At 42.1% G+C, this 25,585-nt stretch overlaps 1 protein-coding gene across 4 annotated transcripts in view; it reads right to left on the bottom strand.

The window, feature by feature from the left end:
• The window catches only part of ENAH (ENAH actin regulator), a 140,442-nt gene that overhangs the window by 14,324 nt on the left and 100,533 nt on the right, over positions 1-25,585 (bottom strand). For 2 of the 4 annotated variants that reach the window (XM_055323830.1, XM_055323832.1), the window contains exons 4-9: positions 24,716-24,800; positions 5,632-5,927; positions 3,685-3,795; positions 1,387-1,691; positions 409-542; positions 113-170 (exon numbers count right to left, since the gene is read on the bottom strand). In XM_055323830.1, the coding sequence (XP_055179805.1) occupies positions 113-170; positions 409-542; positions 1,387-1,691; positions 3,685-3,795; positions 5,632-5,927; positions 24,716-24,800 (989 nt within the window). The remainder of the gene's footprint in view (positions 1-112; positions 171-408; positions 543-1,386; positions 1,692-3,684; positions 3,796-5,631; positions 5,928-24,715; positions 24,801-25,585) is intronic. The other 2 variants (XM_055323833.1, XM_055323834.1) reach the window with 1 other exon arrangement.

Here is a 25,585-nt window from a genome sequence, read left to right as displayed (position 1 = left end):
GAGCTGAAATAAGTAATTTATAAGTTCCAGCTAATCTTAGACATCACGTCCTGAATGAGCTACGCCTGGCTTTCCCATTTTCAGATGTGGTAGATTCTCTTTATGAACTTACGTTTTTGTCCTCTTTTTGTTCTGTTTCTATTGTTGATCCCTTTTCAGCAATTCTTCTCCTAGAAAGAAGGTAAACCAGATTTTTATTTTTTTTATTTTTATTTTTTTTTAAGCCAGATTTTTAAAAAATTCATCTAACTCTCTTAGTATAAAAACTACTCTGATAAGGGAAGAACTGCATCTAGTTAAATAGTATCTGAATAAAATGAACACAATCCTCTTCAACATTTCATTTGAAATGAAATGAAACATTTCCTCTTCAACAATTCCAAACATTTCATACAGTTTCTCACTCACCTCCTGGCCAGCAGGGCACTCATTTCTTCCATTAATCCACTGCCTCCTAAAGGAAGGGGTCCATTCCCACGACCTGTGTCTGACTTAGATGAGGCTGGGTTCACACCTCCGCCTGGGAAAGAGGCATCCTCCATCTTAATGAGAAAAGACAGATAATAAACTCCTGTGTTTATTACATTAATTTCAATACAAATATCTAAATATTATTTTTTAAATATCTTTAAAGAACCAATGGAATGAATGGCATGAACTCTACATTCATCAGTGGAAGTTACATCCAAGTTATCATCAACAACAATGGGATAAAACATCATCACATGTCTCCCTGTTTGATACATGGAGAAGGACAGATCACTGGTGGCAAAAAAAAATGTGTATCCTGCTCCAAAATGCATAATCCAAATCTAATCTTGAGGAAACTATCAGGGAAACAAAGTCAGTTTTGCAGGTTTCACCAAAGTCAACCAGATTGCAGAAAATTTAGGCCATCACCGATAAATGTGCTGAGAAATATGTCATAAAGGACATTACTGGACAACAGATGAAATTTGAATAGATTTGTAGATTAGAACAGTCTGTCAATTAAACTTCCTGATCTTTATTATTCTACAGTGGGCACACAGGTGACTGTCCCTGTTCCTATGAACCACATGCTCCAGTGTTTATGGAAACAGGGGCCTGGTGTGTCTGACTTAACTCTCAATTCAGGCAAAAAGGGTGAGTATGTGTCCCACAGAAGGAAACACACCCACCCAGAGAATAATAAGCAAGCAGTAAAATGTTAAGTGGTGAGTCTGGGTGGTGGGGTTTACAGAAACTGTATTCTCATAACTTTCCTGTATGTATAAATTATCTCAATTTTTTTAATCAATGAAGTGAATAACAAGGGTTCATGAAATGAGAAGACAGTAAATCTGCTGCCCCAATTCCTGAGAATTGGCACAAGCAGAAAGCACAGAGACATGGAGGCACATTTACCCGGGACACTTTCCTCAGTTTCGCTCCGGCGATGGCAGCCGCAAGTCCAGTCAAAGGGCGATTGTCTTCAGACGCGGATGCCGCAAAAAATCCAGATGCAGGGAGGGGGGGAGCGGGAGGCGGAGGGGGAGGTGGGGGGGCTTGATTAGGAAGAGGGGGTGGAGGGGGTGGTGGTGGAGGTCCTGAAGCGGGGAGCGGAGGGGGGGGTGGAGGCCCCGGGTGGGGGGGCAGCGCTGCTGGAGCCAGGGCAGGACCTGGGGGGAGCGGAGGGGGAGGTGGAGGTGCAGGTGGTCCCAAGACAATGCCTGAGAGAGAGAGATGTTAAATAAGATGGTCAACAACAGAGCCTCAGGATACGATCCTGTGGAAAGGGCTGCAGGATGCCATGCTAAAACTGCCTCTAACATCTACTACCTATAAGTGAGTTCCATTTAGCATAATGTTTAAATCTAGATCAGTGTTAAAAAAGATGCTAAAATCAATGCCAAAGTATATAATGTTCTACTTTAATGTCAGAGCTTTATTAACAGAACTCTGTGACAGTCATCTAATTACATCTCTTGGGACCATGGGGATGTGGGAAACACAAAGTAAGTGCTTACGAAATCTGTGACGGAGGCACCATCCCTGAAGGAAGGAGCCATGTGTATGACTGCAATTAGTACCGGTGGAAGTACCAGGCCCCAAAGAGTCTGTGTGAACCCATAAAGGTTGAGACAGACAAGTCTACAATAGTGAAGACCCATATTTACGTGGTGACAGGTGGCCAAAATAGCTGGACTGAGGACATGAGGGAGGGGCAGGTTCCCAGTTCAGGGTCTTAAAAGTGTTCCCCCTTAAATCCAATGTGTACAGAATCACTAAAGTGAAGGAATTTTTAGAACAAACTATAACTTCCAAGTAACTACTAGAAAATATTAAGTGATACAGACTCTGAAGTATATCTTTTAGTCTAGATAACAGGGGTAAGAGAGAAATGCCTCCAATCTTGTAAAATCACAAAGGAGAGTAATAAACAAGAACTTATTCAACATCAGAAGACTGAACTAGGAGGCACTCTCCCTTCTTGAAGACTTAAAAGGGTGATTTTAGGACAAATAAAATGCTACTTGCACACTGGGTGGTTATTTTTTGTAACTGAAAATACCAACAGCTCTTGGGAGAACACAGAGCAATGGACTGCCTCTCCTCCTCGGGCTGTTGGCTGTAAGGGTACAGCAGGTGAGTCACCTGTGTCAGGTTCACTATACCTTCTTGTCTGGCATTACTGTCACGTGATAGGAGTCTGCATGTACTAGAATTCTGAGTTTTTAAGCAAATTCGATGAGTCAACAAGAAAAATATATACGCAACAATGAGTCTTATTACTTAGGAACAAAGATTTTTTTAAAGAGGGGTAATTTAAAATCTAGGCTACAACACTGTTTCTTTCTACATACATATTTGTTGTCATATTCCTTCCTGTAATACTTGCTAAACCCTATCTTTAAAAAAAAGCATTGCCAAGCATCATCTTATTTACTGATGCAACCAGGTCCTTCTCTACTTACAAATAATCCATACTTAGAAGATTACATCCTCTCTTCCTCTATTACCATGATGGCAAGGTCTGGACAAGAGGAGGGGGTGGGAGGGCTAACTGTAGAAGATGCTTATTTTCTTTCAACTATCCCTTCAGACCACTAATTCTTGTAATTCTGGAGCATGGAATCCACTGGGGCATACGTCAAGCCTGCCATACTCCCAACCCCTCAGGCAAAGTCAGGCTGCTCCTGACGATTTGGGGTACATCTAGCCTAATGTAAGAAGCCCAATACAGGAGAGGCCAAAATGAAATAGGGCCCAAGATCAGAACTGTTCCAGGAGACTCTAGGATGACACATCTAATGACTTCAGTTGGGCACCAAGTATCATCTCTAAATTTCCCACCAATTAAAGGAAGACAAGTTAGGTCATATATTTATTGTGTCGATAAAATGGGTCAAGTAATGTTTTCCTAGTGGGACTAAAAAGGAATGTGTTGTGGAGGCCCTCAAATACTGGAACACCCCTCCAGCTACAATACTGTGGAAGATACCAAAATCCAAATTAATATGGAAACTCCTCATCTTGATCTTCCAACTGCAATTAATCCAGCAGAAAGAGCCTTCTACTTGTTTAAATTACAGCAAGTTGGGGCACAATGACATAGGGCTGTTCACCTATCAAAACCACCCTCCCCATGTTTCTAGGCAGTGACAGCTGCTGATACACCATGTTTCCAGGATGCGTTGTTAGCAGCAACAACGGAAGCCTTACCCTGTTGGGCTGGAGTCTCGGCCGGCTGAGAGGCTGCCTGCAAGCCTGGCTCAGAAGCAGAGGAGTCCCCCAGCACAGAGTTTAGAGGAGTCTCCGCAGAGGCAGGGGCAGCTGCAGAGGGAGAAGGGAGAACACTAGGCTTGGATGAGGGAGTTGAGGCAATAGGGGTGCTTGGAGGAGGAGAGGCTTGAGATCCACAGTGTGAGCGCGGTGCGAGGGAAGGCAGTGGAGGCGGCGGCGGCGGCACTGCTGGCCCTGAGGTAGGCGGTGGAGACACTGGACATGTGATAGAGTCAAGTGGCCCATTGGGTGCTGTTGGTGATGGAGGCATTGGGGGCACAGGAGAAGAAACACAAACAGGGAGGACAGGCCTCGGACCAGTCGCTTTGCCTGGGGGGCTGCTAATCATTACTGGAGGAGATGGAGGGAGGGGCGAAACAGTGGAAGTAGACCAGGCACAGGGCTTCGTAGCTGGAGGCTGAGAAGAGGGTGTGTTCACAGGAGAAGAAGGCCGAGAGTTTTTGTTCAGAGGACGAGGAACTGTAGCATAATGGGGAAGAACAGGGTGGAAGGCTGAACCTACAGATGCTGCAAAACGTGTCGCTGAGTGTCGCAGTGGTGGTGTAGGGGGTGTGGAAGTAGGTGGCAAAGCGGTCACTACAGCATAGTCAGGAGTGGCCTCTGACACTGGAGCTGAGATGACTTTAGCATAGGATGGAGGAGGTGCCGAAGGAGGCTGGCAACTGGCATACTCAGGAAGTGGCGCGCTATACGGGGAGCTGTCGGACGGTGCTGCACAGAAGGTGGGAAGCGGCAGCAAGGACAGGATAAAAAAGGAGAGAGAAAAAGGGAGCTAGTAAAGCCACAAAACCAGCATTCAGACAAAATGTACAAATGTAGACCACAGTTAGTACCCAACAACTAAGCACGTGTGCAGAAACGGACCTCACCCAAGCACCGCATTACCCTATACGTGCATTCTGAGACCCAGAGGAGGAAGAGATCAATTTTCTTTTTATCAGATAAGTATACTGATAAGTTAAATTGCTGAACTTCTCCTTTGTAAGAAAAAGACCATATTTTACTTCTCATTATCTAGCCCACTAGAAGGACATTAAAATTATAGGACTACGACCACAAACAGAAGAATACATCTGCTTGTCTTTTAGAAACAACAAACAGTGAAACTGGCAAAAAGTTTTATAAAGGGCTAGGAGCCCCCTATTCAATGCTTATTTGTGGATAAGTGTTGTCCTATTGGCTATAACCCCAGAAAATAATTAGGCAGTTAAGAACAAATTATCACAAACAAACCAATCAACCACACTGAGACCCACGTTGAGACCTTTGACATAGGCCATATGGAATAGAAAAATCATTCTTAAATCCTATTACAATAAATGTCCATTTTAATGAATGTTTCAAACTTTCAGTTTTTTCTTAACCCTTATGTCTTTCAATAAATTCCATCCAACTTAGAAATTTTCACCAATTTTTTGCAATACTAGAACATACATAAACTACTAGTCAGTTTTAGAGAGGGTATTTTCCTCCTTTGACAACTCTAGAGTACCCTAAAGCAAATTTCTTGAATCCTATAGGCTTCAGGACAGTTTAAGCAACCACAAAGGGAAATACATTCACCCAATATAAAAATTTCTCATAAAGAAACACTTGTACTTTATAGCCAATTTACAGGGCCTCAGAAGAGTTAGAAAGCCAGACTACACATTTTTCAAAAGCTTTCCCAAATCTCCAAGCAATAAATGCAATAGAGAGAGGACTAAGAAAGTGGTAAAGCAGCAAGTGCTGCACGTTTTGCCCTGTCCGACTGTCCTGCCTGCCCCCGAGCCCCTCCTGTGCGAGCTCCGACAACCCAGGCCCTGCACCCGACACCCAGGCACCCACCCAGGCACGGGGCAGGAGAGCAAGGCACGTGCTCCTTACCAGCGGCTGACAGCCTGCGCTCACGCTCCCGCTCCCATTCCAGCTGCTCGCGCTCAAGCTGCTCCTGCCTCTCGCGCTGCTCTCGCTCCCGTTGCTCCTGCCTCTCACGCTGCTCCCGCTCTCGGTCCAGCCGCTCCAGGCGCTCTCGCTCCAGCCGGTCCTGCCGCTCACGCTCCCGCTGCTCCCGCTCGCGCTCACGCTCCAGCTGCTCCTGCTCCAGGCGCTCACGCTCCACCCGCTCGCGCTCCACCCGCTCGCGCTCCAGCTCCTTTTGTCGTTGTTGCTCTTGCAGCTGCCTGAAAACCAAACATTAAAAAGATCAGAAATCTGCAACAATGGCCACTCATCACTAAACACCCACTCCTTCACATGAACCTATGGGTGCCTTAGTTCTGATGCAGATATACAGTGGAGCCTGCAATCAACAGCTGCCAGCGAGGAAAGACAGGACAGGACCACTTACCAGTTTCATGGAAATGAAAAGGACTTCTCTTAGCTGGATCATTAGCATGATACTAGCATCTCATTTTATTCTGCACTGTTCATGAATGAGGTGCTACAAATAAATGAATTTTCCAAGTAACTGCAGTGACCATGCCACTGAATCAAATGTTTACTGTCTAAGGAACAGTCATCATTTTAGAAAACACAATGGCTGGCCACAGCAGCAGCTTGGCAAAAATCTGCTTATTTATTTTATTTTATTTTATTTTATCTTATTTTATTTTAGAGAGAGAGAGAGAGAGAGAGAGAATGGGAGCACAAGGAGGGGGGAAGACAAGAAGGTACAGTGAACCTGACACAGGTGAGGAGGGGAAGAGCAGAGGGAGAGAGAAGCATACTCCCCGCTGAGCAGGGAGACCAACATGGGACTCGATCCCAGAACCCTGAGGATCATGACCTCAGCCAAAAGCAGACGCTCAACCAAATGAACTGACCAGGCACCCCTGCTTCATTTATTTTTGAGCCCCATCTCTGCTGTTTCTGAAGGATCGTTACTGGCAGATTTGCTAGGAGGAAAGGCACCTGTATCTTAAGATTTTGGATACATGGCTCCAAACTGTGTTCAGGAATGGTGGCTGGGCTCCCAACAGGAGATGAGAATTTCCTTCCTTTTCTCCAATACCCAACATGATCACCCTTTTTAATGGCAGCTAAGAGGCTTGCTACCACAACCAGCCTGCATCTTGGACCTTTCAGAGCACAATGAGACATGGCTACATGCACTCTCTGACTGGTTGACTCCAGGGAGAATTCATATTCTATACTCACATGAAGAGCTCCTTTCTCTATTAAAGGTAATAACCCTTGGTCACAAATGTTGGTCATATGTATTTTTAACTTTTATTATGGCTTCTTAAATGCCTTTGATTTTTAAAGTTTCGTTTAAAACTGTAACGTGTTTAACTTTGTTAAAGTTGTCATCTGGCTTGTAACTTATACATAGAAAGTCTAGTGGTGTCATTCCTTTATGTGATCTGACATAAAATTCATGTTGGGTATGGGATGTGCAGTACTGAGCTACATCACAGCACCACTTAGAGCATTCACCATCCTAATTTAGATGCCACCTTTACATGTATTAAATGTTTCTGAAATTTCAGAATGTTTTGGTTGGTGGATCTGTTTGTTTAGTATGACACTAGTACACTGATGCTTTGACATCTGAAATAAGTTATCTGGTAGGGTGCATCAATCCTTATCCCTCTGCTTTTTGAGTTTTTCTAGATGATTCTCACTTACCTTCTTTTAGGTAAGTTTTAGGATTACTTTCTTAAATTCATCCCTTCTGGCAAGATCTATCCTTCTCAATCTTATTAACACTTCATTAAATTTGAAGACCAATGAGAAAAACATTCATGTCTTTTAATCTCCTCTAAGAACATATGAAATGTCTCAGTATTTATGCATTTAAATAAAAAATCTTTCACTCTAGGACTTCAAATGGTGGCTGTGTAATCACTGTGATTATATTAAAATCTACAGAGGCCCAATGTATATGGCTCTAAAACATACAGTTTGTTTTTAACTTCCACACATACATGTAATACAGTAAGCAAATGTCTCTAAGTACTCACCTGGACCTAAACAATAGTCTTGCTATAAAAGTTAGCTCTCCCTAAAATAAAAAATAGCCCCATCTTGTACATATTTCATAGCACAGAGGGTAAGATTAAATTAAGCGATGCCTTAAAAAGCTCTTTCAAACATTCCGGGGGCATAAGAATGCTCAATAAATGTGAGCTATAATTTAGAATCTCATGTGAGGACTTTTCTTAGATTGGCTAATAAACCACTGGGTTCCCAGTAGAGCCAGAGTTAAATGACAGAACATGGGTGCCAGTCTTTGTCCCTCCCAGTGCTACCAATAAACTACTAAAAGATTTTCCCAGAAATCTCTCCCCTTCATGATTCCTAAACTGACTATAAAAAGGGAAAAGCTCACCTGACAAGTGAACCAATCCCACTTCTCTCAGAAAAGCAAGAAGTCCCTCTCTGGGCCTATCCCCATACCTAACAGTACCTGCCCAAAGGAAACAGAAAAGGCCTACAACAGTACTCAGGGCAAGCAGTCGCTGTGTGTGAGATACCAGCTATAAAGTCCTAAGCCAGATCTTTATGGTACAGTACTGACTTGGGGAACCTGGACAAAGCACTAGCTGACACAGTTTCTGAGGAGTAGCAATATGCTGCAGGGGTGAAGGCAAGAAATTCGGGGTATTCACAAGTATGTTTTCAATAAGAAACCAAATGGAGAAGAGGCAGTTCTTTTTGTAATGACCTCTAATAGATGAACTCAGCGGGGACTTACATAAAACACACAGTATGTGTCAAAAAAATAGGAGCACACTCTATAATGTGATACTCTAAGCGATCGATTGGGTCCAAAAGGCAAAGACACACCCATATTATTCTAATTAGAACACATCTGTGTACAGTAGCTAAGAGAAACTACTTAGTTTCAGAAGATAGTAGCTTGGGCAGCCCGGGTGGCTCAGCGGTTTAGTGCCGCCTTCAGCCCAGGGCCTGATCCTGGAGACCCGGGATCAAGTCCCACGTCAGGCTCCCTGCATGGAACCTGCTTCTCCCTCTGCCTGTGCCTCTGCTTCTCTCTCTCTCTCTCTCTCTCTCTCTCTGCCTCTTTCATGAATAAATAAAATTAAAAAAAAAAAGAAAAGAATATAGTAGCTCACCAAGAAATCTAGGATGAAAAGACCCAAGTTCCTAGGCCCTTTTCCATTTCCACACCACCTCTTTCATTTAATTCTTGTCAACAGAATACAGGTACATAAAGCATATTAACAAAAACCAACAGTTCATTGCTCCAACCTTCCCACTCATTCCTAGTTACTGTCAACTCTTTTTAGACATTTCTTTTTAACTTTAGACACTACCTCAGGTGACTCCTTCAGCTCCCTCACCACACCCAAGCCTTTCCCAGCATGGTCACATACACATACACACACACATACACAGGAGAATATACATTCCTGGGGAAATCGATATTCAGAGTTTATGTTATTAATACAGTTAAACCATACAGTATCCTAAAGCTACACTGCATTTCTTTTATTTTAAGTCACCTCTACACCCAACATGGGGCTGGAGCTCATGACCCTGAGGATCAAGAGTCGCACACTCTTCCAACTGAGCCAGCCAGGTGCCCCACACTGCATTTTCATATTGAAGTTCTTAGGTTTGATTTGTTTTGTTGTTGTTTTTACCTCCACATTGACAGCCACTTCTTCAAGCAACACAATGTTTTTTTTTTTAAGATTTTATTTGTTTATTCATGAGAGACACAGAGAAAGAGAGAGAGGCAGAGACACAGGCAGAGGGAGAAGCAGGCTCCATGTAGGGAGCCTGACATGGGACTCGATCCCCAGTCTCAAGAATCAGGCCCTGGGCTGAATGCGGTGCTAAACCGCCAAGCCACCCAGGCTGCCCAACACAACGAACGCTTTTATCATAAAAAGTAAGCTTAAGTTACAGGCAGTAAGCCAGGTCTCAAAGAATTACTGCATAATGGCTATTTAGAGCCAGGGAGTTCTGACTTAGAAAGATTATTCCACATATTGTAACATAATATTTATTCTAGGGTTTCCAGTCTATAAAAGATCCAGAATATGTACTGATGTAGGAGAGGAGTATGATGCCAGAGAGATTCCCCAGGTTCATGGATAGTGAGTGGAGCAGGCAGTTCACAAAGCTGCAAGAGATTCTGCTGATTGTATATTTTCTTGATTTGAAGGGGAAAAAAAGGTGGTAGTCAAAGTCCTTGGCTAATGCTTTAGCTTGCTCACTAAAAAGATGCACGTCTAAATATATTTCCCAAATCTTTAGTAGTATGAATAATTCCCACCTGAACTGGACGGTAAATAAATCTGACATTCATGTTTTGATCTCTAAAGGAGAACATTTGTATTTTCTTTTTAGGGGACAGTTTCCAAGTTTGCAAACCCTGCTTTTCTTAGAAATATCACTGCCGACTCACACTCAGGAAACACATATGATGCCTCTTCCCAGAGCGGTGTTGTGTCTACAACTACTCTTTACTGTTAGAACCACCTGAAGACTCTTTCAAATTACAAGGGCTTGAATTCTGAAACTATGCAAAACTTCTCCCAGGCTGTTTTAATTAAGGAATTGCATTTTACATTAACTTGAAAATTTCTGAAAAAATACATTTTTCAAAGACAATTATAGAGCAAATGACCAATATAATAGCCAAAAGCATTTTAAAAACATCAGAAATAGTCTCTTCCACCACCAAAATACCTATTTCCTCAAAAGAGCTAGCCACGAATATAAAGATATATCCAAAACACTGGCCAGCAATAAAGTTAATGGCTTTTTCTTAAATATATTCAGGCACACATTTAGTTTATGTTAACTCAAAGATTTTTTTTTTTAAAGCAAGCAAAATATAAAGTTTAAAAATACATTTTATACAGCCTTACCTATGTGGGAGAGTGTTAGGTAGGTAAAGAATGATTGAAATTTTGACACAATTGGAAGTAGAGGAGAGCAGACGGGGAAGAGGACAGGACCTGAATTGGTAACATTTAGTATCACTACAATATTCCTAACATTTCACAGAAAATAAAACTGTATGGATATATTCTGATCATATCATGTGGGTCTTTCACTTCTTTACTAGCAAACAAATGAAAAGTGGACAAAATGAAACAAAGTAATTAAGGTTTAAGGTTATAGCACTCCTGAGACAGGGAGGTGGTCATACTTACAGGAGGAGGCGATCCACTCTTGGTCCACCCTGCCTGTGAAGGCTGACTGGGGGGCTATACACCCTCATGGCTGCCCTGCTGCTTGGGTACTGGGACTACAGTCCCCTTTTATAAGTTTCAAGTAGTGGTGCTGATCTACTAACTATTTATAGACATTAACTAAATTAAGTTCTATGTTGAGACTAAACACAGGACTGACTCATGTTTCTTAAATATGTTTTTCACCATAGTCAAAGAAGCCAAATATTAATAATGAGTAGACAACAAAAACTGATATTAACAAATGAAACAAAAGTGTGCAGAAAACTAAATAATAGCACCATCACGTGATGACAGGAAAGGTATGGGGCTGATTAATATCCGAGGTAAACATTAATTTCAACTCCTCTCACTCTTATTAAAGTAAACAAATTAAAAGTATATAACCAGCAGTACAACAAAGCTTGTAACAAAACAGGAATCCCTTCCCCAGGGAGGGACCCTCCCAATCCTGATTTCACTCTCCAGAAACAACTACTTTCAATCTGGTACTGACCTTGTGTTTCTAAACACAGTGATTTGTTCAGAGCGACTGAGTCCTCCTGCGTGACACGTTTCTACTGATGTTCAACTGCACAAAGGACCTAGTTTCTACCCCTCCAACCCATAAAACCTCTCCCTTCGCATTCTTCTAACCAAACCACACTGCCACTTGGGATACATCAACATTCACTTATATTATTCATGGGTGATCATATTTACTTTTCAGAGCAATTCTTCCTTGCTCTGGTGTTAAAAATTACAACCTTTTTCCCCATTTGATCCTTTTTTTTCTATACTATCCCTGCTCCACCCCAAACTCTCCAACAGAACTGTAAACCCTCCTGATATGGTCCAGCATATCAGGGAATCCACTCTATTTTCTGTTCCCTCATGGTTGCTCTCCTCCAGAAACACATCAGGAACCCTCAGACCTCTTGGCTTATCAGACAGGTCCCTAAGGTCTGGCTTTCGCCTTAGCCACACTGGGAATTCCCTTGTCTCTGTCCCAAGCTGGGTCCCTCGCTTGCAGGCTGCTCCTATGACTTCATCACTCTTGGTTTATTCTCTCATTTTAATAGAACACACCTTCTGGTAGCTTCCTGGGGAAGTTGTGCAGAGAAATAAGTTTGACTGGCAACATCCGCTTAGGATTTGAAACCACAGTCCTCACCCCAAGTTCTAAAAGCATTCTGTCATACTCTGAAATGCCACCATGACAGGCCTTGGTGAGTCTCATCAGTCTAGAACCAGGGGCTGGCAAATAACACCCAAACCCAGCCACTCCTGCCCCCTCAAGTGTCGTCCCTGGCAAGCCGCAAAGAAGAGGTGAACTGCTGCCATAGAAACCTTGTGGCTGTGTCTGCAATAATGACCACCTGTCCCTTCTCAGAGAAGGTCTGCAGCACTCTAACCTACACGATCCCATTGCCGAGTTCCAGGGCATTTTCTCATGTCATTTATTTGGATGTTGGACCTCCTGATCTTATTTCATTTTCTTTCTCATTTACCATCTCTCTTTTACAACTATTTTTAGGACAATTATATTTTTCAAACCTATTTTTTAAATTAATGCTCCTTTTAAAAAATTTCTAAGTATACTTTCTTACTCTCTGAGCGATTTTTAAGTATTTATTTATTCATTTGAGAGAGAGAGAGAGAGAGAGAGAGAGAGAGAGAGAGAGAGAGAGAGAGAGAAGTGGTGAAAGGGGGAAGGGAGAGAGAGAGAGAATCCCAAGCAGACTTCCCACTGAGCATGGAGCCTTGACACAGGGCTCGATCCCACAACCCTAAGGATCGTGACCTGATCCAAAACCAAGAGTCGGATGCTCAAATGACTGAGCCACTCTGGAGTTCCTGATTATTTTTAAATAACTACAGTTTCTGCCTTATAAGTGAAATATGTTCTCTTAGTTCTCCGCAGCTGTTGCAGGGTAGTTTTAGGTTTTCTTCTGTTTCCTGTATTACACCTATTTCCTCAAAGGTCAATTTCCTGTTTGTTGTCTTCTGTTTTCATGCATAGGTGTCCCTCAAAGGTCTGACGATTTCTGGCTGTCCACTTATGTCTATGGAGTGGCACTGAAGCTGGGCAGAAGCCCTTGAGGAAATTACCTTCACTGGCAGAGACCCTAAATGTCAATACCTATCCTTTCTCTTGGCCAGGCCAATTTTGCCAAAGATGGCTCAACATTTCTTGCATGAGCTCTACAGGTGTGGCTACCAATGTCTAGGAACTGGGCAAGAAAAAGAGACTGACCTGGCCGACTCTAACCAATCCCTGTTTTCATGGCAAATTGCCCACACCTGCACTCCTATGCCTGATGTGGCCCAGTCAAGACCAGGGGTCAACAAACTTTCTGTGGGCCTCACACAACATCTCTACTACATATTCTTTTCTCTCTTTTTAAATACAACTCTGTAAAAATGTTAAGTCATTCTTAGCCCTCAGCAATGCATATACAGACCTGAGGGCTGGATGTGGCTGGTGAGCTATAGTTTGCCAACCTCTGGCGTAGGCTTCTGAGCAGTCCAAAACAGTAGCTGCCAGTTGTATTTCACCACTGAGCATTTGACATGCTCCTAGTTTGAAATGATACGTGCCTGACATATAAAAATACATATCAGATTTTCCACACCTAGCATAAAAGAATGCGAAATATCTCTAAAGATTTTGTACCACTTATTGAAATAATTTTTCTTAAGATTTTTTAAAGTAATCTCTACACCCTATGTGGGGCTCGAACTCATAACCCTGAGATCAAGAGTCACATGCTCTACCAACTCAGCCAGCCAGGTGCCCCTGAAATGATAATACTTTAGATTTAGAGAGTTAAATACATTATTAAAGTTCATTTTTGGGGATCCCTGGGTGGCGCAGCGGTTTGGCACCTGCCTTTGGCCCAGGGCGCGATCCTGGAGACCCGGGATCGAATCCCACGTCGGGCTCCCGGTGCATGGAGCCTGCTTCTCCCTCTGCCTGTGTCTCTGCGCCTCTCTCTCTCTCTCTCTCTCTCTGTGACTATCATAAATAAAAAAAAATAAGGTTCATTTTTGTTTCTTTTAAAAATTTTATTTATTTATGATAGAGAGAGAGAGAGAGAGAGAGAGAGAGAGAGAGAGAGAGAGAGAGAGAGAGGCAGAGACACAGGAGGAGGGAGAAGCAGGCACCATGCCGGGAGCCCGAGGTGGGACTCAATCCCGGGACTCCAGGATCGCACCCTGGGCCAAAGGCAGGCACTAAACCACTGAGGCACCCAGGGATCCCCTCTTCTAAAAATTTTAAAACGTAGTCACTAGCAAATTTAAAAACGACATGGAGTTTGCATCATATTTTACTTGAACAGCACTGGTCTAGAGTGTGTCTGGTTCACTTCTAGAGAATAAATCTCTGGTCTCCTGGCCAAGTGTAGTAGAGGACATGTGGTTATCTATATACTCTTCATAAAGACTTGTAACTGACACTTCTGTATGTGGCACTATAAAATAGCTGACGGTTGACATGGCCACTCACCCTTCCTCTGTCCTGGCTTACCTGTAGCTTTTGCTGGTCTAAGCTACTACTCATACTATTTTTTTTTATGGTCGCCATAATAAGATCCATAAATGAGGAGGCTTACAACAACATGAATGCATTCTCTCATACCAGAGGTCAGGCTCTGAAATCAAGGTGCTGGCTAAGGGCTCTGATGCTGAGCCTGCTCCATGCCTCTTTACTGCTTCTGGTGATCACTGGTAACTCTTGGGATTCCTTGGCTTGCAGATGTATCACTACAGTCTCTGCCTCCCTCCATCCTATGATCTCCTCCCTATGTCAGCCTTTGTGTCTTCACAGGGCCATCTTGCTTTTGTATCTTTATTTAAATTCAACTTAGTTAACATATAAATGTATTACTAGTTTCAGAGGTAGAGATCAGTGATTCATCAGTCTTATATAACACCTAGTGCTCATCACATGACATGCCCTCCTTATGGCCATCACCCAGTGACCCCATTCCCCCACACCCTTCCCCTCCAGCAACCCTCAGTTTGTTTCCTATGATTAAGAGTCTGTTATGGTTTGTCTCCCTCTCTGATTTCACCTTGTCTTATTTTTTCCTCTCTTCCCCTATGATCCTGTTTTATTTCTTAAATTTCACATGTGAGTGAGATCATATGATACTTGTCTTTCTCTGCCTGATTTATTTCACTCAGCATCACACTCTCCAGTTCCATCCACGTCATTGCAGCCTTTCTCCTCTTCTTCTTCTAAGGTCACCCAGTATACTGGATAAAGGGGGTCCACCCCACTCTAGTATGACCTCATCTTAACTAATGAATCTATTTCCACACAGGGTCATATTTTGGGATGCTGGGAATTGGGACATATCTTTCTTGGGGGGCACAATTCAAGCCAGAACATCCTTCATGAAAGTTAGAGAGTAGATGCCCATTCCTTTTCTGCCACATTACATAACTGATGTTCTGCAAAGGGCAGCTGACCTTCCTAAACAAACCAGGTTCTAAATATGTTGTTTAAACTTTTCTTTAGTAATTAATTTCCTTTTCGTAACTATTTCAGAAGCCAGGAAAAAATGACTTAAAGAATAAGAATTCTTAGCTATTAATTAAAATAACCCATTAATAGGGGTGCCTGGGTGGGTACACATCTGCCTTCAGCTCAGGCCATGATTTTGGGGTCCTGGGATTGAGCCCCACATCTGGGGGGGGGTTCCTGCCCAGCAGGGAGTCTGCTTCTCCCTCTGCTGCTCCCCCCATTTGTGCTCTATCAAATAAATAAAATCTTAAAAAATAAAATGGAGGGATCCCTGGGTGGCGCAGCGGTTTGGCGCCTGCCTTTGGCCCAGGGCGCGATCCTGGAGACCCAGGATCAAATCCCACATCGGGCTCCCGGTGCATGGAGCCTGCTTCTCCCTCTGCCTGTCTCTGCCTCTCTCTCTCTCTCTGTGACTATCATAAATAAAAAATAAATAAAAAATTAAAAAAAATAAAATGGAATAATCCAGTAATAATTTATCGTTCTGAGCAAAAAATCCTATCAAGTTTGTATGCATACCCAATATACATATGGCTGGGGAGCACATTATTCCTGTCATTCTCTTCCAACCCATCACTTACTACTTACTCACCAAACACAAACCACTTGCCCATCGTCAAAAATCAATTCATGATACCCTCAAGAACAATATACCTAAAAGCAGTAACAGAAATGTATCATTATATAATATTAACTTTATACTAAAAATATAACTACCAAAATCTTACAGGTGAATAATTATAATGCAATCATCTTCATTTTCATTACACTTTTCAGTAATGGTGTAGAAAAGAACCAGGTAAGGAGACAAAGTTAGTAAGGTCACGAAATAAAAGTCGGCCGAGGATATTGTATCATGCCTCTGAAAATAAAATCAAATGCAAGAACATTTATTTCTTTATAAATAACCACATAAAATAAATCTTGGAAATAGAATTTCTATTGGAAATCCAGCTTCTGATAGACTGTGCTGCATTACCCTGCTACCATCATGTTTCCTTACCAACTGCCTCTGCTGCTGAGACAAAGACCAGTGCTAAGTGTCTGTATAAAGATACTACAAAGTACCTTCTTCCAAGTGTGGTTTCATCATGGGCAAAAACAGATCCCATAGGATGTAGGCCACAGGAGAACAGCAGAAACTTTTCTCATAATTTGAGAATACTGAAGTGTTAAAAAGCAAGGTCCTTTTTATTTTTTATTATTTTTTATTTTTTTTTTAATTTTTATTTATTTATTATTTATGATAGTCACACAGAGAGAGAGAGAGAGAGACAGAGACACAGGCAGAGGGAGAAGCAGGTTCCATGCACTGGGAGCCTGACATGGGATTCGATCCCGGGTCTCCAGGATCGCGCCCCGGGCCAAAGGCAGGCACTAAACCGCTGCGCCACCCAGGGATCCCGCAAGGTCCTTTTTATTACTCAACAAATACAGGAAAAGATAATAAAAAACCAATTTCTCAATATGGCATATAAAGCACTTTACAAGCTGGACACAACTTATTTTTCCAACTGTTCCATCAGTCCTGGGAGTGGCACCCATGCCACAGGGCTGACTGCACCCCCTTGCCTTACACATCTGCTCTTTCTGCCTGGAATGCTCTCCCTTTCTGAAACCAAAAGTTCCTACCCAGCTTCCTCTTCAGGGCATGACTCCAGGTGCATCTCCTCAGGGAAGCCTCCCACCATCTCCCAAATAGCACAGACAGAAAAGCCTAAACAGCATGAAAATGGATTGTATTATCTTACTTAACTGTCCCCCAACCACATAAACTCATATATTTTCTGCCTCTTATACCTAACTAACACCTACATACACGTGAATTCAGGACCAGAAAATTTCTTGGCTTTTTCTCAGAATTTTTTTTTTAAAGATTTTATTTATTCATGACAGACACACACACACAGAGAGGCAGAGACACAGGCAGAGGGAGAAGCAGGCTCCACGCAGGGTGCTCGATATGGGACTCGATCCCGGATCTCCAGGATCACACCCTTGGCTGAAGATGGTGCTAAACCGCTGGGCTACTGGGACTGCCCTTTCTCAGAAATGTTATTCAGGTCTCTACTCTCTAGGAGCCTATAATGTTCACTGTATAGGTGAGGGTCAGCTATAAAGTACATAATAAACAGTAAAATATAAAGTAAGAGAGGATGTGATTAAGTTGTAAGAGTTCAAAAAAGAAAGCCACTGGTACAACTAGAAGAGAGTCTACAGATGATGACAACGCACTGTCAGAAAAGGAAAACCAGAGAGTGGTGTGTGGAGAGCGAGCCAGGAGAAAGACAAATGTACAGGGTAGTCCTCAGACATTAGGCCAAATGATGCAGCTGGAAGTGAGCAGGACTGGCCCTTGGGACACTGAGGGCAAAGTGACATGGCAGGACTGTCTGGACTCTTATTCAATCTGACTCCACTCCAAGACTCTACTGGAATTCCAGAAAAATCTTGTCTATGAACAAACTCGTGACAAAGTAGAAAACTGAGGGGTCATCAGCAGACCAACTCTATCATCAAGTTTATGGAAGCAGGAATGGCAGAGAGGAGTTTAATTAAGTCTACACTTCTTTCCTCAGTTTCCATAGACAAATATATCCAAGTACCCATTCAACATCTTTACATGGATGTCCAACAAACATTGCACTCTTACAATCTCAAGTTTACCTCTGGTACCTCCCAACAAAACCTGCTCTACTCATATATAGTCTTCCGTATCTCAGTGAAGGACAACTCCATCCTTCCCACTCACTGCATGTTAAAAGCCACGATCCCCCATCTCTCATACCCGGTATACAACCTCAGAAAGTGGGGTTTCTGCCTTCTTGCCACCTCCGTCACTTGGTGGAAGCCACTGTTATATCCCACCTAGTTTTCGTTAATAGCCACCCCGGTTTTCCTGCTGGAATGTATTCACCTCTAGAAGGCGCCCACCTCTATCTGTGTTTCTCCACAGGCTAGTCTCAACAGAGCCACCAGTCTGATGGTTAAAATGGTAAGCCAGGGCAGCCCCAGTTGTGCAGCAGTTAGTGCCGCCTGCAGCCCAGGGCGTAATCCTGGAGACTGCGGATCAAGTCCCATGTCAGGCTCCCTGCGTGGTGCCTGCTTCTCCCTCTGCCTGTGCCTCTGCGTTTCTATGAATAAATACATAAAAATCTTTTAACAATAAAAATAAAAATAAAATAAATAAATAAAATGGTAAGCCAAATCATTTCTACCAAAATCATTCAGGGGCGCCTGGGTGGATCGGTCAGTTGAGCCCCATGTTGGGGCTCCACGCTCTGCAAAGTCTGCTTGAGATTCTCTCCCTCTCTCCCTGCCCCTCTCCCCATTCTCTAAAATAAATAAAATCTTAAAAAAGAAAGAAAAGAAAAAGAAAACCATTCAATGGTCCCTCTTTCTCTCAGAACTAAAACTACCTTCTCTGCAATCTCTGGCCAGGTACTGCACGATAGGATTCTCCTTTCTATTCTTGCTCTCTCTATCCAAGTCACCGTGACCTCTTCATTTGTCCTTATACACACATGCATGATCCCAACCCAAGGTCTCTGCACTACCTGTTCCCTCTGCATGCAAAGTATTTCACCAAGACACCTGCTTGGCCAGCTCCTTCCTTTGTCTCAGTAACACCTATCCTGACTGACCCACCCCATTTACAATTATAACCAGCCTCCCTTGCCCCGCCACCACAACCACTCCCCTCTACTTGGCCCAGTCCCTTCCCAGAGCACTAATCATCTTTTGCCATGGCTACTGTTTACTGTCTGATTGGGGTAAGGCTGTTTACACCCCCATCCCATTCCCTGCCCTGGTGTGTTACAAGCACAGGGAACAGACAGTGCCCAGAACCTCCTTACTGCGCTGCAGAGCAAAGGGAGCACATCCAGAATACATACTCAAAGTGGCTAAAGCACACATGACAAGAGGAACCTGGGAGAGATCTCTCGTAAGTCCAGCAGACACACAGGATGGGAGGGGGCAACAAGGCCGTAATCAGGCTTAATAAACTCACGCATTGCCTGAAGAGCAGGGGCATCTGCTACCCCTCTCCTCCTCAACCTTCGCTCAATGGATGGAATGGCATTTACCACAGGAGACTGTTCTCTAAACAAACTCAACATGCTGCCTCTGGTGAGTCAAAGCTTTTGGAACCAGCTCAGCATCTGTGGGGTCCCAAGGCCTATCTGTTCCCCACCCTTGTATCCTCTAAAGGAGAGCCCGCCAGCCTCTGCATCCTGCCCACCTCCACAGATGTCCTGACAGCTTTCTTGGTCAGGGAGGAACCTGCCCAGTAGAGACCTTACCTCCATGATGCAAGAGGAAACCCAAGCCATGGACTGACACCATTCAATCTCGTATGTTTAGAAATAAAAGGACCACTAAAGATGACCAGATAATTTGAGTAAAACCAGTATGACAATCAATTTAACTCTACAGGAGGGAGAAGACTCAGGCAAAGCAAGAAAAACAGAAAATGGAGAGGCTTAAGATACAATTATGAATTTGAAACAGGCTGTTAAAAAGGGAATAATTATAAAATAGAAAAAGCTCTTGGAGATTAAGATTAATCTTTCAACAGACGATCCACTACTGTGCTCAAACCTCATTAGGTAGCTGTGAGCCATGTGTGTGGCTCCTGAACATTTGCAATGTGGCCTGTCTGGATGGCAATGTGTGGTATTCATAAACACATTCCTAATTTTGAAGACTTGGTATGAAAAATAGGATATAAAATACTCTAACAATTGTTATACTTATTTCACGTTAAAACGATAATACTTTAGATAAACTGGCTTAAATAAAATATATTATTAAAATTAATTTCACTTGTTTTTTACTTTTGCTAATTTGGCCACTAGAAAAAAAAATTTTTTTTAAAGATTTATTTGTTTGTTTATTCAGAGAGAGCGAGAGAGAGGCAGAGACACAGGCAGAGGGAGAAGCAGGCTCCATGCAGGAAGCCTGACGTGGGACTCGATCCCAGATCTCCAGGATCACACCCCGGGCTGCAGGCGGCGCTAAACTGCTGCGCCACCAGGGCTGCCCGAAAATTTTAATTACATACGTGATCCATATTACATTTCTACTAGATGGTACTGGCCTAGAATATATTGTTACAAATATCGCCAAGAGGGGTGTCTGGGTGGCTCAGTCGGTTAAGTGTCTGCCTTTGGCTCAGATCATGATTTCAGGGTCCTGGTATCAAGTCCCACATCGGGCTCCCTCTTCAGTGGGGAGTCTGTTTTTCCCTCTCACTCCGCCTCTGTTTTCTCTCTCTCAAATAAATAAAATCTAAAAACAAACAAACAAACCTCCAAGAATACAGAACTGAAAAAGAAGCAAAAAAATGAGACAAGATAAGTATCATGAGGAAATAACCCAGAAAGGTCAGCATTGACTAACAAGAGTTCCCAAAAGAGAACTCAGAAAACAGAGAGAAGAAATGTTTAAATGGTTATAAGTCTTCAAATGGAAAAAAGGTCCGTTAAGTACTGAGCTAAAGAAAATAAACCCCACAAAACCCTAAAACTTTAGTTCATGACATAGTCCTAAAAATCCAGATTACTGTGGTTCACAGGTTTAAAGGGATTCCAGAAAAGGGGGCGGGGAAGGGGGCAGAACACCTGTAAACATAAGGACCAAATTAAGGACAGATGTAAGACGACTGCAAATGTATAAATTGTTAAATGAGAAAACCAGGGGATGGGATGGAAGCACAGGGACAGGGGTGTCACAGAACGAAGAAGGTGGAAACAGCTCAAGCGAAGACACAGGTTCAATCTAAAGAGAAACCAGTGTCAGGGCTGAAACTAACAGCTGCTGGAAGCTGGCCAGGGAGGTGACAAGTTGTGCTTTCTAGGGGGTGGGTCCACGGCCCCCAGCTGTCACAGGACTCATCAAGAAATAGAAAAAGCAGCATATGATTTCATGCTATGGAAGAAGCTATCAGGACTACTAAATGCAGAAATGGTTAAGAGTGATTAAACTCTGGGCATTAATAGGAAGGGAAGGCAGGCGACCCTCCCCATCTTCTGCCCTCCAGAATCTACCATGTGCTATAAAGGGAGTCTACCACGTGCAAATGACTTTAAGAAAAATTAATCTGACAGTAATAAAGTGGGAATAACTGAAAGGAAGTCTAGGTTAAAGATCAGTAAATCAACTACAAAACACTGGCAGTATGTAAGAGAACAAATACTGGAAGCTACTAGTAATGAGAATGTCAGAAGAGTAGAACAGGCTTTTAGAGACAGAAGTCACAGGGCACACTGGAATAGAGATCATGAATGAAGAGCATTACAGACCCTCTAAGCAGAAAGTCTGGGAGAAATATTAAAGAGAAGAAGGCATGTACATTAAGAAAGAAATCATAAGGGTTTAACACTGCAGTATTAGTAGGACACCCAAATGCATGAGCTCCAAAACAGGAATTCTCACTGAGGATCAACTGTTGGAACCAAGGGGGGGGGGGGGTCTGTGACCCTCTGAAATGACATGCAGATGTTGCATGTAAGTGCACATATATGTGCATGTAAGAAGGGCGGGAGGCTGGGGGAAAGATGGCACGAATCTGCTGCTGTCGCCAAATTCTCAGGAGGGTCTATGATACTACCCTATTTCGTGGGCAATATGGCACAGATCTCAGGTGTATGATCACAGCTGTCAATGTAGAAGCCACCAGGATAAGACAGTTAAGGGAAAGCTTCAATATGCAACCCAATCATCAGTCTGTCAAGGTATACCACATACAGAGGGAGAACAAGGACAGCTTGTGCGCATGTTCATGTAAGAAGCCAGAGGAGTGAGGGGTACAAGGGACAAAAGGCAGGAAGGAAGAGACTCTGCACTTTGAAAGGAAGAAAACAAAGAGGCAAAGTTGCACAAAGAGGAGATATTTGAAGTAGAAACAAGTCAATGCTGGAAGCAGCATTTCCAGATTTGAGGAGACACAAAACAGATTTCAGCAGATAAAAAAGGAAGTGGGTGAAGGAGAGAGAAGGGAAGGGACAGAGAAAAAAAATTAATACTGAGAGAAAGTGGTACCCAAATGGAAGGTTTCCCTACAAGAAAAGGGGGCACACAGCTGGCTCAGTTGGTGCAGTGTTAGACTCTTGATCTCGAGGTTATAAGCTTGAGCCCCATGCTGAGTGTAGAGATTACTTAAAAATAAAAAATAGTTTTTAAAAATCTTTTTAAAAAATAAAGAAGACTGTAGCTAGGGACAGAAAATAAAAATTTACACGGAAAATTTACATTATTTACCAAAAAATTTTAAAAATTAAATTATTTACAGAAAATAATTTAAAATTTTTTCAGAACTTTAGATTTTACTCTTCAAAACGACTGAGTTCAAGTTTTGAACTAAATGAGCAGTATAGACAACATTCAATTTTCAAACTCTGAAGTATCTTCCTATATACAAACAGAAAAGCCAGGTGAGCGCTGCAGGGCCAGCGCTTGGACGGGACAAAATCAGACTCAAGGTACAGCATTTTCACAGCAGTTAGTAAAAATTCACTCAATATTCATTTCCACTAAAACTGCAAGTTCCAAGTTCTGTTCTGAATGACCTCCATGCAAAGGATCACCCATCTGATGATGCAGTACCCTCTGCTGGCTCCTATTTCTATCCTGCATTGTCCTCATCCAGCAACTGTCCCAGGAGCCACTTGTCCTTCCATGATGCCAGAAATTATGTTACATTTGGGTTCTTTCCTGGTCCTTCCTAGCTTTCCACAAAGGTTATTCCCAATCATTCTCTTTTAAAGATCTATCCATTCATTTGAGAAAGACACAGAGTATGCAAGCAGAGGGAGGGGTAGAAGGAGGGGGAAGCAGACCCCTCGAGTGTAGAGCTTGACCTGGGGCTTGATCTCACAATCCCTAAGATCAAGCTCTGAGCCTAAACAGTGTGAGACACTCAACCAACTGAGCCACTCAGGCACCCCATGATCATTTTTTGTTAGTTACTTTTCCGTGTGTGTGTGTGTGTGTGTGTGTGTCTATGTGTGTGTATGGAGGGGGAGGCAACAGTCTCATTACAATTTCTAACTCTTGGAATTGTTCTGTTTAAAACACTCAATATAGAACCAAATTCCATCTTTTAAACTTTCCTTATTTCTATAAAAATTTAATTGTATTTATATTTGTTATAGCTTCACTCAAAAGAGTTGGATAGATTTTCATCAAATTTGGAGCTATTTCCAGAGCAACTTTACTAAATATAAAAGGCTGTGACAAAACCAAAACTCATTTCAGAAGGGCCTTCCCCAAGAGCCAAGCAGTTACACACCAAAGCAGCCAACACGGAACATGGTGAGAGATCCCTCTAGCTGACAGGGGAACATGACACACACATCAAAACAACACAGAGAATCTGAAGAGTGTTTCAAATGTGAGATCCAAATCAAAGGTCAGAAGAAGAGATGCTGGCATGCTATGGATCAAATGCTTGTCAACTGGAAGAATCCATCTAAGTATGATGGTTATCAGCTGTCTAAAATAAAACAGGTGACCGACTAGTGATAAAAAGCAACATCAACATCTCCAAAAAGTTTTCATATGTTTAAAATGGAACACCTAGGGGTGCCTGGGTGGCTTCAGTTGGTTAAATATCTGCCTTGAGTTTAAGTCATGATCCCAGGGTCCTGGGATGGAGCCATGCATGGGGCTCCCTGCTCAATGGGGAGTCTGCTTCTCCCTCTGCCACTCCCCATGCTCATGCTCTCTCTCTCTCTGCCAAATAAATAAATAAATAAAATCTTATGAAATAAATAAATAAAATCGAACACCTGAGTTTAACTAACTCAATTTTACTGAATGTATCTGAATTTTATAAAACTATTTTGTTACAAATTTGGTAGCTTATAGTTCGGAGACTCTGCTAATTGAGAAATTTTCTTACAAACTGTACTGTATTTCTTTATAAATTACATTGAAGCAACAAGATGTTATCATTGATCTTACTGAACCAGCAATTTAATCATAAATAGAATGAGTTTGTATTCCATTACTAAGCACTATGGTAATATCTCATTATCAATGACTTCTACTAATAGCCATGATTTCAACTTTCTAGTTAAATTAGTTATGTGAAAACCATAATGACCATAGATCAATTTATAATTGCTATAAAAATAAGACTCCCTGAAGTGAAAGTCACTTTGTATGCTGCCAAGTGACTTTTAAACGGCTGACAAGATATAATCCACTTTCAATATTAGGATGCTTACAGGTTTTCTGCAGTAGAAAGAAAAACTGCAAATAACAACATAAAATTTACCTTCTTTGAATTTCCAATTCTTCTTGTGATGGGCCATTTTGAACTTGGGCAGGCAGTTGAGAATTTTGTCTAGGCAATGTTGGCCCTAAAAGGGAGGGAAAACATTATAGATGAACATTATCTTTATAGTTAGCTGGACGGAGGAGATAAAATCATGAGAAGAATAACATAAAACCATCACATATTTACAAATGTATCTTCTCTTTGTTTAGCAAAATAAAATATAAGCTTTACATAACACACAGCAAATGAAAGACTGCAACATAATGCTGTCATCATCTCCAGAAGGCTTACTTGAAACAAATGGAAAACATCAACAATAAAGGAAAAATAAACATTTATATATGAAGAGCTGGAGGAAAACAAGTGTTCAATGAGCATCTGAATAGGCACCTGAGCTGGACATTTCTAAGACAATGAGACATTCTCTTTGGGGTATTTATTCATGAAGTGAAGAGGGAGAAGTTAAATGAAAAAAATCAGAATTCAAAAACTCACCTAAATAGAACACTGGAAATGAAAAACAGGAGAGAGAGAGCATGAGAACCTTATTACTAGGATGAAGAATGCTAATGCATTTATCAAATTTGCCCAATTTAAGCTGCCATTTTTATTTAATGGCTTGGCATTTCCAGCCCTGGTGAAAACAAACATTTGCTAAACTTCTATATATAATTAACCTACTTATCTGAGTTTTAAATATAACAGAGGTAATCTTAATAACTTTTCATTAGGGGTAAAAAAAAAAAAAAAGCAAACAAAATCAAACAAACAAACAAAAAAAAAAAAACACCCAAAAAAACAAAAACCCTACATTCAAACCAACATGGCTGTCACGAGAAACTAATGACCATCCATTCCCACATACCA

This window comes from Nyctereutes procyonoides, unplaced genomic scaffold (assembly GCF_905146905.1).
Source record: "Nyctereutes procyonoides isolate TBG_1078 unplaced genomic scaffold, NYPRO_anot_genome, whole genome shotgun sequence".
Taxonomy (NCBI): Eukaryota; Metazoa; Chordata; class Mammalia; order Carnivora; family Canidae; genus Nyctereutes; species Nyctereutes procyonoides.
Note: the sequence above shows the minus strand (reverse complement) of the source record. Positions and strands in the feature narration are given on the sequence as shown.